At 42.7% G+C, this 13,639-nt stretch overlaps 1 protein-coding gene across 2 annotated transcripts in view; it reads left to right on the top strand.

Moving 5' to 3' along the window:
• slit2 (slit homolog 2) overlaps nucleotides 1-12,308 on the top strand; it is an 88,035-nt gene extending 75,727 nt beyond the window's left edge. For both annotated transcript variants that reach the window (XM_084570907.1, XM_084570906.1), the window contains 9 exons: nucleotides 2,207-2,346; nucleotides 5,020-5,113; nucleotides 5,365-5,502; nucleotides 6,649-6,889; nucleotides 7,556-7,686; nucleotides 7,792-7,946; nucleotides 8,504-8,843; nucleotides 8,958-9,172; nucleotides 10,264-12,308. In XM_084570907.1, the coding sequence (XP_084427033.1) occupies nucleotides 2,207-2,346; nucleotides 5,020-5,113; nucleotides 5,365-5,502; nucleotides 6,649-6,889; nucleotides 7,556-7,686; nucleotides 7,792-7,946; nucleotides 8,504-8,843; nucleotides 8,958-9,172; nucleotides 10,264-10,520 (1,711 nt within the window). In that variant the 3' untranslated portion in view covers nucleotides 10,521-12,308. The remainder of the gene's footprint in view (nucleotides 1-2,206; nucleotides 2,347-5,019; nucleotides 5,114-5,364; nucleotides 5,503-6,648; nucleotides 6,890-7,555; nucleotides 7,687-7,791; nucleotides 7,947-8,503; nucleotides 8,844-8,957; nucleotides 9,173-10,263) is intronic.
• Nucleotides 12,309-13,639: the final 1,331 nt, after the last annotated feature.

The raw sequence follows: 13,639 nt of genomic DNA, 5'->3' as shown, positions 1-13,639 counted from the left end.
CACCAAACACCAGACACACACAGACCGCTGATTACTGAGACTGCTCTCAAGGCTTATCTGTGCATCCTCAGCAGATAACTCCATCAGTGCGCCACAAATAGGAGGTGGGAATGAATTTACAGGAGGTAAATGTCTCAGGGGACCAGATCTGCTCTTGGGGCGTCTCCGAGCTGGACAGGCCTCCTGCGAGGATCGTCTTCTCTTCATTAGGCTGTTTAGTATAAACACAAGTGGAGTCTCTCTGCTTGCCCCGAGCTAATTTTAACCACCCACACGGACAATTAAACCGTCTCAAGACCTCCTCTGCCTTCCTCTGTCTCTTTTTTTTTCTCGCCTTCTCTCTCCGTCTCCTCTGTTACCCTATCTTGTCTGGATTTCCATCATCGTGTTATTTCTCTTCCTTCGGTGTAGAGGTTGGAATATTAATCGCGAAGAGCTGTCGCTGACTATATAATGAGATATTAATCCACGCGAGTGTGTGCCGCATAAGAGCTCTTCATTAGACTCATAATATAGCACTCGGAACGCCGTGTATGTGCATGTGTGCGTGTCGGCGGTAATAAACCTGAGTGGTAGTTACAGAGTTGAGGCACGCTCACGTTAACACAATAATGACTCTATACTGGGGATATGGAGATGGAGCTGACGCTGCTGTTTTTGAGCTGCATGCACGTGTGTGTGTGTGTGTCAATGTCTTTGTCCCCAAGATTTGCCAATGTCCTCTATTAGAGCTGCACTGATTAGTCAATTTGTCAACAGAAATGTTCCTTTTTTTTTTTTGGGATGAATTTCCCGATATTTGTTCAGAATTGATTCTAGAGTCGGGTGGAACATTGGAGCGGTGGTTAGCACTGATGCCTCACAGCAAGAAGGTTCCGGGTTCGAATCCATGGGCCGACTGGGCCTTTCTGTGTGGAGTTTGCATGTTCTCCCTGTGTCTGCGTGGGTTCTCTCCGGGTTCTCCGGCTTCCTCCCACCGTCCAAAGACATGCTCATTAGGTTAATTGGTGATTCTACATTGGCCGTAGGTGTGAGTGTGAGTGTGAATGGTTGTCTGTCTCTCTGTGTTTGCCCTGCGATAGACTGGCGACGTGATTATGAGGGTCCAAGGCGTCCCCCACTGGTGTCAGACCTTCCGCTGCACGGACTGGTTGTTAGTTGTGTTGTCTCTGCGTTCTTGCCATGATTCCTTTCAATGCGTGACCTTTGACCTCTCCATCCATAATGTCTGACATGTTTTTTGAGGGATAATTTGGAATATTTTGACCCATCTTGTTCTGTGTAAAAAAAAAAAAAAAATCCAGGGCAAATGTGGTGGAAGTAGAAGTGGGCGTGTCCTAAATCATGAGCTGTGACCGCATTCAAGGAACGCAGTGAAGACCTAGCGTTCACGACTTCATCAAAAAGACAGGTTCACCTTTACGTTAGCGCCACCTTGAGGTTTGACCCGTGTCAATTGTTTTAGGAAATTCCCTTTTTTGGGACGCTCTGTCTTGGATCAAGGTCGCATCTTTGCACCCCGTACAGTTTACTCCATACTGTCCTTTTTTTCTGACAGAACAAAAAAAGAATTATAAAAATATGAACAAAATTAATAAGATCCCAACCACTTTCCGTGCTTGGACCCCTAATTTTTTATTCAAAGTCCCTCCCCCATAGTTAAGGCTAGACTAGCAGCGTTCAGTCTGCTATTTAGTTTTATTAATTTTCATGATGCTGAGTCACTCACCGCTGTTTTCTTTCTCGGAGGGATACCTTCTTTAATTTTGAATTGTTCTCACTGAACGCGACGCTGTAACAGTAACAGGATTGAGTGTTTACATAGTCGTGTCAGGTGGGGGGCACCTTAGGGCATGTTTCCTACTGGGATTGAGAAAAATTGCCACTTCTTAAGCTTAAAGTTTCTCAGCCTTCAGGCGGCCCCAAGCAGTTGCTTTCTTTGTCTGTTGACAAGCTGTGTCCTTGAATGTGTTGACGTCAGCCTCAGAAATGTGAGGATTAGATGCTAGATTCACTTCTTGTAAATAATAGTAAACTAAATACCTTTGGGTTTCAGACTGTCAGTCAGTTAAAACAAGACATTAAGGATTGAGCTGCTGAGAATTATTACAGGCATGTTTTGCTATTTTCTGACTAATCTGTGGTTAAAAATAATAATTTTCTAGATGTCCTACTTACGTACCTGTCGTGTGTGTCGTGATCCCAGGTGCGTGTGTCCGGAGGGCTTCGAAGGCGACGCGTGCGAGATCAACATCGACGACTGCGAGGACAACGACTGTGAGAACAACTCCACCTGCGTCGACGGGATCAACAACTACACATGCATGTGCTCGCCGGAATACACAGGTAACACATGTTAACGAAAGACAAACAAACCGGGAGGGGCCGCTGGATGCCGGCGTGCTTTCTTCATCCTGTATTTCCTGTTTCTCTAATCTGTACCAGATAGAAGTATAATAATAATAATTGTTAGAGCTGGTTTGAACAGCGGTCATTGAACGCATCTCAAATTGATCCAGAATTTAAAAGTAATTAAAGCTGCAGATGTTTTGTTAGTTTTCACATCAATCCTTGGATGTTTTTTCACCATTAGAGGCATTTTTCAAAGTGCACCTCAGGAGGTAAAGTTAACCAGATGTGCACAAACTCTTGCCTGTTTCCAGATGTTTTCTTATACACATTTTTTTTTTGCAAACGAGCCGATCTGATTTGTCGACGTGCTTCACTTTTAAGTCGCTTACAGTAAATTGGTCTATAGAAAATACAAATATAATATAATATAAAACCTAGAAGGAACTAGAGTCACCTGAAATATCTTCTCTGCCCTCCTAACTTTACTGTGTCCTCTGAAACCTGCTGAGTACACAAATAAAGAAAGGTCTGTTCCCAGTAACAGACTGCAGACAAATCCTATTTTACCTGACTAACACTGGTCTGCTGCTACTCGTTTGTCTGCTTTTGCACTGTGCTAATCATCTCTGACTGCTAACCTTTGTGGCCGTGTTCTCTCTCTGTCTTTCTATATTTCGCTGTCCTGTGTCTTCTCTCCTGTCTCGCTCTGCTTTCTGTCATCTGTCATCTTTTTTTTTTTCTTCCTTTTTTTTTTTCGTGGTTGCAGCTGCTACCAATGAGGTGGAGAGAGGTTAGTCTGTTCTCTCTGTCTTTTCTCTTTCTCTCCTCTTCCTTCCTTACTTCAGTTCCCAACTTCCCTCATTTCCTGTGCTTTATCCATGCTCCCCTGAAATTTGATATGCGCATTTAATGTACTGTAAGCAGTTTGTCATGCTCCGTGGTAGCAGTGCATGTCTTTGATGTACGAAGAGACGGCTGAGTTTGCTATTCGCCCTCTCAGATGTCTGCTGTCATGCTGCTTCATGCGTACATGTGATCACTATACGAGGTAAACATGTTGACGTTAAGGGAGGGTGCTCGCAATATTTTATAGCGTTGTGAATTTCAAAGAAACCCACGAAAAGACGAAACCAACAATGTGTTTCTTTGTCTCGTTGTACTTTATACATCCGTCCGGTGGCCCATTCATTCCTCCAGGACGATCACAAGCACTCTGCTCTTAACGAACTTAAACTCAAACTGGAGCAGTGCTGACTGTTTGGTCTTGTGCACAACTGCGTGGACTGAAACTAAACCATAGTGTGTGAGTCTATCAGAACATTTATAGCATTTTGCGCACAGCTGCTTAAATTATAAGAGGAACAGTTCACTGTTGGTGTTGTTTGGCCTTTCTTGGGATTCTTTTGATTAGAGTTAGAGAAACATAATGAGTCACATGTCATTTTAATAAATGTCAGTGTGATGTTCCATTGACGCGGTCTGCCGCCTCAAACCTAAATATCTACTTTACAGTGTATCAGTTGTTCATAGCTAAAGTCTCACACTATGCATCAAAATGGAACTTACACCGATCAGGCATAACATTATGACCACCTTCCTAATATTGTGTAGATATCCCTTGTGCCTCCAAAACAGTTGTGACTCATCAGAGAATGGACATGGGCCTTCTGAGGGTGTCCTGTGGTGTCTGGCAACAGGATATTGTTAGTGGAGGACTTTGGGTCCTATGGGTTGAGGGGAGGGGCCTCTGTGGATCATCCCACAGATACTTGATCAGTTTGGGATCTAGTGAATTTAGAGGACAAAATTTGCACCTTTTTTAAGTTCCTAAACCATTTTTGTGTCAGGCTGCATCCTGCTGGGGATGGCTGGTACCATCAAGGAGTGTCATTACTTATGGGGTGGGGGTGTCTGGTCTGGTCTAGATGGGTGCTACATGTCTAAGTAACATCCACATGAATGCCAGGTCCAAAAGTTTCCCAGCAGAACATTGTATTGTCACAAGATGGTCAATGTTATTTACGACTCCTGTGAGTGGTCATAATGTTATGCTTGATCGGTGTAAATTTATGCAAATAAATTTCATACTTTTAACAAAAAAAAAAGACATCCACCGTTTAATGGTATAATTACAAACGTATTAAGCAAATACAACTGCTGCTTCTATATAAGTGAGGTGGTGGAGTTGCTACTGAAACAGATGCTCCAAAGCACTCCCATCATTTAACGCCCATTCTCACTCATCCCCCAGAGGTTGTGTAATTATTCCCAGAGAGGGCCTTCTGCCGTCAGGAGCGTCGGTTTATTCCCTGATGCCTCATCGGTGATTCATTTGGAGTTCAGAGTTTTGGGACATCGGTGTACACTCTCGAATATCATCAGGAGTGTGACACTCCTGGTGATGAGATCATTTATCAGACCACTGTGTTGGTCCTGGCCACGAGAGAGTCATCCATCATCTGAGCACACACCCTTACCACGCACACATATCTGTGTATGTAGTACAGACACAAGCAGTGCAATCCACACACAAAGAATAAACACTGTAAGGGAGTTAGAGCTGGAAACTGTTGATGTGTTTTATATAATAATTTCCTTTTATCTTTAATGGTATGCAAAGTATATTTAGAAGGTGTTGAGATGATTTGTATGTTTGTGTGTTTCTAGGGGAGCTATGTGAAGAGAAACTGGATTTCTGCGCCCCAGAGCTGAACCCGTGTCAGCACGACTCAAAGTGTATTTTGACCCCTCAGGGATACAAGTGAGTGGATTGGACGCACACACACATAAGCAGAGATAGTGGAGTTTTTCTCTCCCGCAGCATTCGAATGCTTAAGATTTGCACTCTGAAATAAATGAGTTGCTGATTTCTCCCTGCAGAGAAAAGCTGTGTGTGTGTGTGCAACAAACAGTTTGTTTAGCCGAAGAGCAGCTGTGTCTTTGCAAAGAGCAAACGAAAGTTCAGTGCTAACAAGCATTTCTGTGCGTGTCTGCAAACTTTTTTTTTTTTAGGTGTGAGTGCACTCCTGGTTTTGTAGGTGAGCACTGTGAGCTGGACTACGACGACTGCGAAGAGAACAAGTGTCAGAACGGAGGTCAGTGCATTGACGCCGTTAATGGATACACCTGCGTCTGTCCAGCGGGATACAGGTGAGGAACGCCTCGCAGCAGGAACTCACACATTGTTTAATATTATGACGACCATTTTATTTTTAACAAGCGGCATATGTCACAGTAGTCTATATTCTTTGTTTGCCGCAGAATGCGTTTGAGTAGAATTTATCTTTAATGTGCCTCTTTGCTGGGCTTGCCTTTGCAAGTTAGTTGTGCATATACGTGTTTGATAGTGTGGGTTTAGGAGGAAAAAATTATAGTAAAAATACAAAAATAGTTAAAGGGGAACTACTGTTTTTTACAACCTGGACTTTATTTCTGGCATAAAATACGATTGTTTACTCACCCATATAACTTTTGTGTCATTTGTAGTCAATCTGGAGATATTTAGATCTGCGTACATCCATATAGTGGGAGTGAATGGGGCACCGAAAGCTACTGCTATTTTTTTGCAACATGGCTGAATATTTTTCCGATTCTGAGGTTGTGGACGAACCATAGCGGTAGCAAATTAAAGGTAAACAAGCCGACCGTTGCGGGTGCGCGCGGCGCTCAGACATGACATCATCCAGGTCAGAAGACATCATCCGGGTTCTGTAGATTAACCTACAGACAGATAACAGGTAACTCCGGACTCAACGGGGAATAGCACTAGCGTACAATAACAAAATATTGGTGAAATGAAGTTTCGCGGCAGATAATGCGTTATTTAGAGGCTGCGTTTCGGTGCCCCAGTCACTCTCACTATATGGATATACGCAGATCTAAATATCTCCCGACTGACTACAAATGACACAAAAGTTATATGGGTGAGTAAACAATCGTATTTTATGCCAGAAATGAGGTCCAGGTTGTAAAAGAAACAGTAGTTCCCCTTTAAAATGCCTTCCTATGTGTTGATGTGTTTAGGGTTTTTATTTCCCAGCACCGTTAGTTCTGCTTACTCTCAAATCTCAAATGTCTAGCTTTACTTGAAAGCACCAAACAAAACCCTAAGCATATGACAATGATAAAACAATAAACACATGTTCACACTTATCGGCTACTAGTGTCCTGAAAAAAATTAAGTTGCATGTACACATCACACAGAAATGACTGTTCTGGTTAGGAGTGCTGTAGCTGCTCCTGACGGTTTTAAGGCGAAGCTGCCGTGTTTCATGTGTGCGACTGTGTGTGTTGCAGCGGGTTATTCTGCGAGTTCTCTCCGCCGATGGTTCTTCCTCGCACCAGCCCCTGTGACAACCACGAGTGCCTCAACGGGGCGCAGTGCGTTGTCGTGGGAACAGACCCTCGCTGCCAGTGTCTCCACGGCTACGAGGGCGAGCGCTGCGAGACACTGGTCAGTGTCAACTTTGTGAACCGGGAGTCCTACCTTCAGCTTCCCTCCAGTCTCCTCTCACCGGAGACAAACATCAGCCTACAGGTGCGAAATCAATCATTTTAACTCCGTGCTACTTTAAATTTCTGCTTGACTATATTTAAACTAAAAATACGGTTTCCTTTTTTTTTCTTTTTCTTTTTTTTTACACCATATACTGTAAATATTTCAGCTTTTTGATGCAGAAAAGTGGGTCTGGTTGGGACTCCTTGTTTTAGATATCCACGAACACACATTTGTACTTCAAAAGATGTCTTTTCTTTTTCTTTTTCCTGTGCTATTAATCAAAATTAACTTATGACCCCTAGGTAGAGAACCTCTGGAATTGAAATGCCTAATTTTATATGAACCTCTATCTCAAACACTACGTTTTACTCTACACACACTCCAGTACCGTAAAACAAAGGTCATTTACCTGCACAAGTACAGCAGCCTGTGTGTTCTCATACATTATTTTTTTTTTCAATTGATTGTCTATTGGAGGAATAAATGGGCTAAAAGTGGGCAAATGCTAGATTTACATTTGCTGGGTGACCTGAATGCAGGCAACTTAAAAGTTATTAGTTGTTTCTGCTGCCCCCATGTGGACTGAAAAAAACAGCAACTCAAAATACCTTTTATTGTAATTGTAGTAAGATTTTAGACTATATTAGGACATGTCCCCCTGCTGTAAGTAGGTCATTAACACGGACATCCTGTGTTTATTTTCAGATTGCTACAGATGAGGACAGTGGCGTGTTGCTGTACAAGGGGGACAATGATCACATTGCCATGGAGCTGTACAGGGGACGTCTCAGGGTCAGCTACGACACCGGATCCTACCCGCCTTCTGCCATTTACAGGTGCGCACACACACGCAAGTAGACGCGTCCGACGGATCGACGCTCACTGGTGATGCATTCATGTTTAAAACGAGTCTCTCCGTCCTCCCTTTCTTTGTCTCTCAGCGTGGAGACGGTGAACGACGGTAGTTTCCACGCTGTGGAGTTGGTCGCATCGGACCAGACTCTGTCTCTGTCCATCGATGGCGGGCCCCCCAAATCCATCAACTCCATCAGCAAACAGTCCACGCTCAACATAGACTCTCCACTTTACCTGGGAGGTAAGTACTAAAGCACGGAGTAGCTGTATATCTATGAGTGTGTCAGTGTCAACGACGAAGATGAAGACAAATACGCAATAAATACTTCACTGTTCCACTGCATTTGTAAGATAAGGTTTTCTATTTGGGTAAATATCTGCCGTAGACGAACTAGCCTAAAACCCCTGGCACATTAGACCACAAATGACCTTGATGGGCATTTTGATCCTGGTTGGAAAAATGAAGCCCACAACAATACATCACTAAAAGTACCTTTAATCATCTTAGAGGTTTTTCCAAAGTGCAGGGTGCGGGTCTCTCTTGGGGAAGGTACTGAGAGGCTAATGCATCCTTTTATAACTGGATTTGAATCCCTTAATGGAGTGCCCAAGAAAAAGATAAACTGCAGATTATTCAAAACACTGGCGCAGGTGCTCTGCACAGATTTTTAGACTGTTCTTTGAGTGTTTAAAATCTTTAAATGGACCCAAATGATAATAAACAACAGCAATATTACTCAAAAATCTGTGTGTGTAAAAAGTGATTTAGATTTGCTTGTTGCTCCTTTCTTTATCCAGGTATGCCAGAGCGAGCCTCAGCCTCTGGGGGTCTTTCGTCCCTGCAGCATAGCTCAGGGGGCCGCAATGGCACCAGCTTCCACGGCTGCCTCCGCAACCTCTACATCAACGGGAAGCTCCAAGACCTGGGGGCTGGGCTGAACCCAGGGGCTTCAGGCTCTGGGACTCCACAGTGGCTTGGCCAGGGGGTGGAGCCAGGCTGCCAGCCGTGCCAGAGAGGCGCCTGCGTCCAAGGGGACTGCCACCCGACTGGTCACCGTGGCTTCTCTTGTACCTGCCACCCGGGCTGGACTGGAACTCTGTGTGACCAGCAAGTCAGCAACCCCTGCGACGGCAACAAGTGAGTGTTCGTCGAGAAGACCAGGATTTGTATGAGATCAGAGTCGCATTTGCACACGTATATTCGTCCATTTATTCATCTTCTATCATGCCCCTTTTCTTCTCCACCCTAAAGGTGTATCCACGGTACCTGCCTCCCAATCAACTCCTACTCTTACTCCTGTCGCTGCCAGCCTGGCTTCGCTGGCGTTCTCTGTGATGAGCAGGACCAGGATACAGACAACCCCTGCAGCCTGGCTCGCTGCAAACACGGCAAATGTAGAGTGTCGGGCCTGGGCAAGGCATACTGCGAGTGTAACGGCGGATACACAGGAGAGGCGTGTGACAGAGGTGTGAAAAACATGGATTCTCTTACACAAGCATGTTGGATGTGTTTGTAAAAATCATTAGCAGTGTTTACAGTAAACTAACTTGCTGCATTCTTCCGAAAATAATACTGTAGAAGCTTTTGAATACGAAGCATGTTTCTTTTAACACAACCTTCTTCTTTAAGTCAATTAACAATGAATGTCTAACAGTGTTTAATGTCTCTTAACTCTTCTAACCCGCTACTCTTTCAACTCAGCATCTCCTGAGCTTCCTCTTAACCCCATGCGGGGCGTTACTCAGGTGAGACTGCTCGATCCCTTGTTACTGTTTTCACATTTGTTCATGTCAAATCACACACTTCAAAATGTCTCTTCAATAATCATTGTCATGTTTTTTTTTTTTCATATTTAAGACTCAGTTTGTAGTTTTAAATGTGTACTTTTTAACTAGAGCTGAGCTTAGGCAAGGCAGTTTGGTTAAATCTCAGCACAGATAATGCATTTAAGAACATTTTTACTGAAGTGACAAACAATTTATTTGATTTCCTGGATCCATTGTTATTATATGTTCTATTATTTCTATTTTGCAATCTGAATTTTTATGTATTTATCTATTTTTTTTGTGTATGTTTTACTTGGGCTGACTGTTAAATAGTGTTTTGCAGAGGGCACATTGTTTGTGTGTTTAATGTCCTGTAGTCATGCCTCAATTGGCAAATATTCTTTTCTTGGCTTAATACTCGGACATTTCACAACATCTCCACAAAGTCGTTCTTTTTAGATGGGCATTTGCATGTCTCAATTATCACAAACCTTTTTGCCTCTTCTCATTGTCCTCTTTGTGTCCTCTCGATGGCAGACAGATGTTTTATTATTGTTCTAACCATTAAGTCCTGCACTACAACACTGTCCGACATACAGCTTATTTTTTCCTAAACGGCAGATCCTGGGATATCAACTTTTAATTCATGCATTCTTCTTGCCCAGTGCTTAGATCAAAGATAGTTTCAGTAAACAGGTTTTGATGTAAATACTTCTGGGATCACAAAATGTTCTATACTAGCTTGTTTGCATTTAAAAACAAACTTTTGCAACCACTCTGTCTGCCCGCAGAGGTGGCCTGCCGAGGGGAACGGATCCGAGATGTCTACCAGAGACAGCAAGGCTACGCGGCGTGCCAAACCCAGGAGAAGGTCTCCCGTCTAGAGTGTCGAGGCAGCTGCCCGGGGGGAGCAGAAGGACAGGACACCTGCTGCACCCCCCTACGCAGCAAACGTAGGAAATACACCTTCCAGTGCACCGACGGCTCTTCTTTCGTCCAGGAAGTGGAGAAAGTTGTCAAGTGCGGCTGTACAAAGTGTTCTTCATAAAAAAAAAAAAAAATTTAAAAAAAGGAAAGAGAAAAAAAAAAAGAGACAACGCCCTCGGCAGATTTCCTCCTCTCCAGATATGTTCTGTGTTCCTGCCCGCCTTACTTGATCACCTTACCCTGTTGTCCAAGGTCCCCGTGAGGAAACCCTCCACCCTCTACAGTACCCCACCCCCCACCCCACCACCAACCTGTTTTTTTTAAAAACCCTGGAAAAGGTTAAAAAAAAACTAAAACAAAAGGAAACAACTAAAAGAAAAAAAAGAGTTTCTTTTCTTGTCAGTGCTGGACTGATGATTGATGCTTCCTCGGGATTTTGAATCGTATTGTAAAGTACAAAAACAGACTTATTTTTTATTATGAAGTGGAGAAAAAGACAAAAAAAAAAAAACACAAGAGTTGACTTTTTCCTTACTCCAATGGTGTGCCACACTGTCTCTTCCCTGGAGGACTGATGGACCGCTTCCTGTAGATCTTCTGCTTCCTGTCTGTGTGTTTTAGGAGTAACCTTAACAGGTAGTACCACAGACTCGCCACTTGGAGGAGCTGGTTTTAGGGAGAGGGTGGGCTGTGATAACCCCCGGGGCAACACAAGAAACCACCATCGTAGTTTTGCAGCCTCCCTTAGCAGTCCCTCCTGACTGTGTGCATGATCCTACACACAGCTGTGCTCAAACTTGTGGTATTTTATACAGCTACTGAAAAACACACACACAAACACTTACAAATACTCTCACCTGTGGAGTTAAACGTTTTACCTGCCAGGTTAAATACACTAGTCTCTGTTTATCCCACCCCACCCAGTCATGAATGACAAGTATTTATTGTATCATAAATACCTGTACTTATTCAGTAGATCCCCCCATGTATCAATCTGATTCTTTTAATATATATTAATTTATATTTGTCCTTATTTTTGTATTAAAAAGACATAATCTGTCAAGATAGCTCAACTAACAAAACGGTGTCCTTTATTTTGGTTGAAGAGAAGTCGTGTTGTTTTGTTTTTTTGTTTTGTTTTTTTGGATCACTGAAACTATTGTGCTTGCCAGAGACCTTAGTTACATTTTAATCTGCAAATGTGACGTGAAGACATTGTATATTTTTGTCGCTTTTCCTGAGAGTTTGTACTGTGCCATTACCAGAAGGTCTTTATATTAGAGTATAAATGTATAGATAATTTCCCTACCTTATGTATTTCACACACAGATCTTGTGCGTAGCATTGACCCTAGAGGATGCTTAGAACTGTTTTTACCTTTTTAACAAATTTATGCTTAAAGAATACTGTGACTTTTTCTAAATGAAACTACTTTGTTAGCCCCTTGGTCTCCGATGTTAACATGTTGCTGCTAAGTTTTTGTACCGTAGACTTGGATCCTGGTCTGTATGTTATATAGAACTTCCTGCTCCTACTGTACGGGGGCACCTTGTGTAACAGATAAATATGTCCCCCACCTCTACACATGTGCATTGTGCTTTATATCCCCCCTCCCCCTTCTCCATCCCCAGACTAATGTCAGTTCCCTGACTGATGTTTGTTTATTAAACACAATATTTACCTCACACTTATTATCTTTGCCTTTTTGTCATTTAAAGAGGTTAAAAATATTTCCCCCATCGAATCAAGTGCACACTAACCTACTTTTTTTCTAGTTAAACATTATATCATCTTCTGTGACATTTTTATTCCTGGTCCCACAAGCCTCTCAACAATCCCTCGGTATTTCTGATGAATGCACACAACAGTTTTGTTCTGTCCATATTAAAATAGTCTCACTGGTGATGTTCTGTGTTTCCTACAAATGTTTGTGTGGCTCATTCCTCCTTCAATACACATCAGTACGGATTGATTGCTGTTTTGCTTTATTTGTCTGATAATCCAATGTCCACTGTCTCGCTGCCAGTGGCGGACTGTCAAGGCTTCTAAACTATCAAAATCACTTACTTGCATTTTAATATTTTCTTATTAATCTTATTAAATTATTAATCGTATTCATTTTATTAAATTATTAATCTTATTAAATTATTAAGCTTTTAAATTATTCCCTATAGAGCTCTGGTAGCTGACGTCACCCTGCACCAGGTGTTGTGATTGCTGGCGCAGGATGACGTCAGCTCCCGTCTATAGGCGGGAAAGCGCAACTAACTAACTTGTCCTTGTACCAGTTACGTCAAAAAATGGCCGACAGCTGTTGTGCCCCAGGATGCCAGAATAGTCGTGGACAAAGGGGAAATCGTTTTATACGATTCCCAAAGATCCCGGAAGACGTCAGATGTAAATTACTGCAACAAAACGCACAAGAAGAAGGCACGAGAAAACGAAACAGAGGGATCCTTCAAGAAATGGATTTTGCTTGTGTAGCGATCACTTTATATCAGGTACAGAATCCAGCGTTTTCCAAGTGTAATGTCTTGTTTATTTAGCATGTTTTTAACACGATGTCGAGCAGATTTCTTTTCATAAAGGCAAGTTAGGCTAATGTTTATAATTACAAAGGGGTGTTGCTCATTCTGCACTAAAACTACTCACAATGGGAAAGAAATTCGGGAATGAACGGTTGTTGTCATGAACGTCCTCAGAAAAATTCAACGTAGGTCATTTAGCACAGTGATTTGCTAGTTCCGTTATGCTGCCGTTATGACGTAGCATATCTGTGACGAAGAGACGCTTACCCTTCCAGCGATGACGACACTGTTTTTATCCGACAAACTATGAAGCTGGACGTGCAAAACAAGCCTGACTGCGTCCATTTGTACCCCTCTATAGGCTCTTGTATGCTTTCAGTAACTCTCCGGAGTGGGATGAAGGAAAGTTACGGTAGCTAGTTACATATCCGGATACTGCAGGTAAGGAACATTTTCCGCGCAGGCTGTTGCAGTGCTCGAAAAAGCAAGCACACCTGGGTCATGATAAGGGTCCGTGATATATAGTTTGTCGAGTTTTGCCTTGTACTGGTCAGTTTCTACCTGTTTAAAGTGCGCAGTAAACTCTAACGGCCTGAAATCAGCGCTGGCCCTATTTATTTTTACTCATTGTTTTCCTGCCAATATGGCGGTGTCAAAAAAATAAATAAAATTTTTTAATTAATTTAATGTTTTGATAGCTATTTTTTATTTT

This window comes from Chelon labrosus, assembly GCF_963514085.1.
Source record: "Chelon labrosus genome assembly, chromosome: 2".
NCBI classification, from domain to species: domain Eukaryota; kingdom Metazoa; phylum Chordata; class Actinopteri; order Mugiliformes; family Mugilidae; genus Chelon; species Chelon labrosus.
This window is presented reverse-complemented; position numbering and strand designations above follow the sequence as displayed.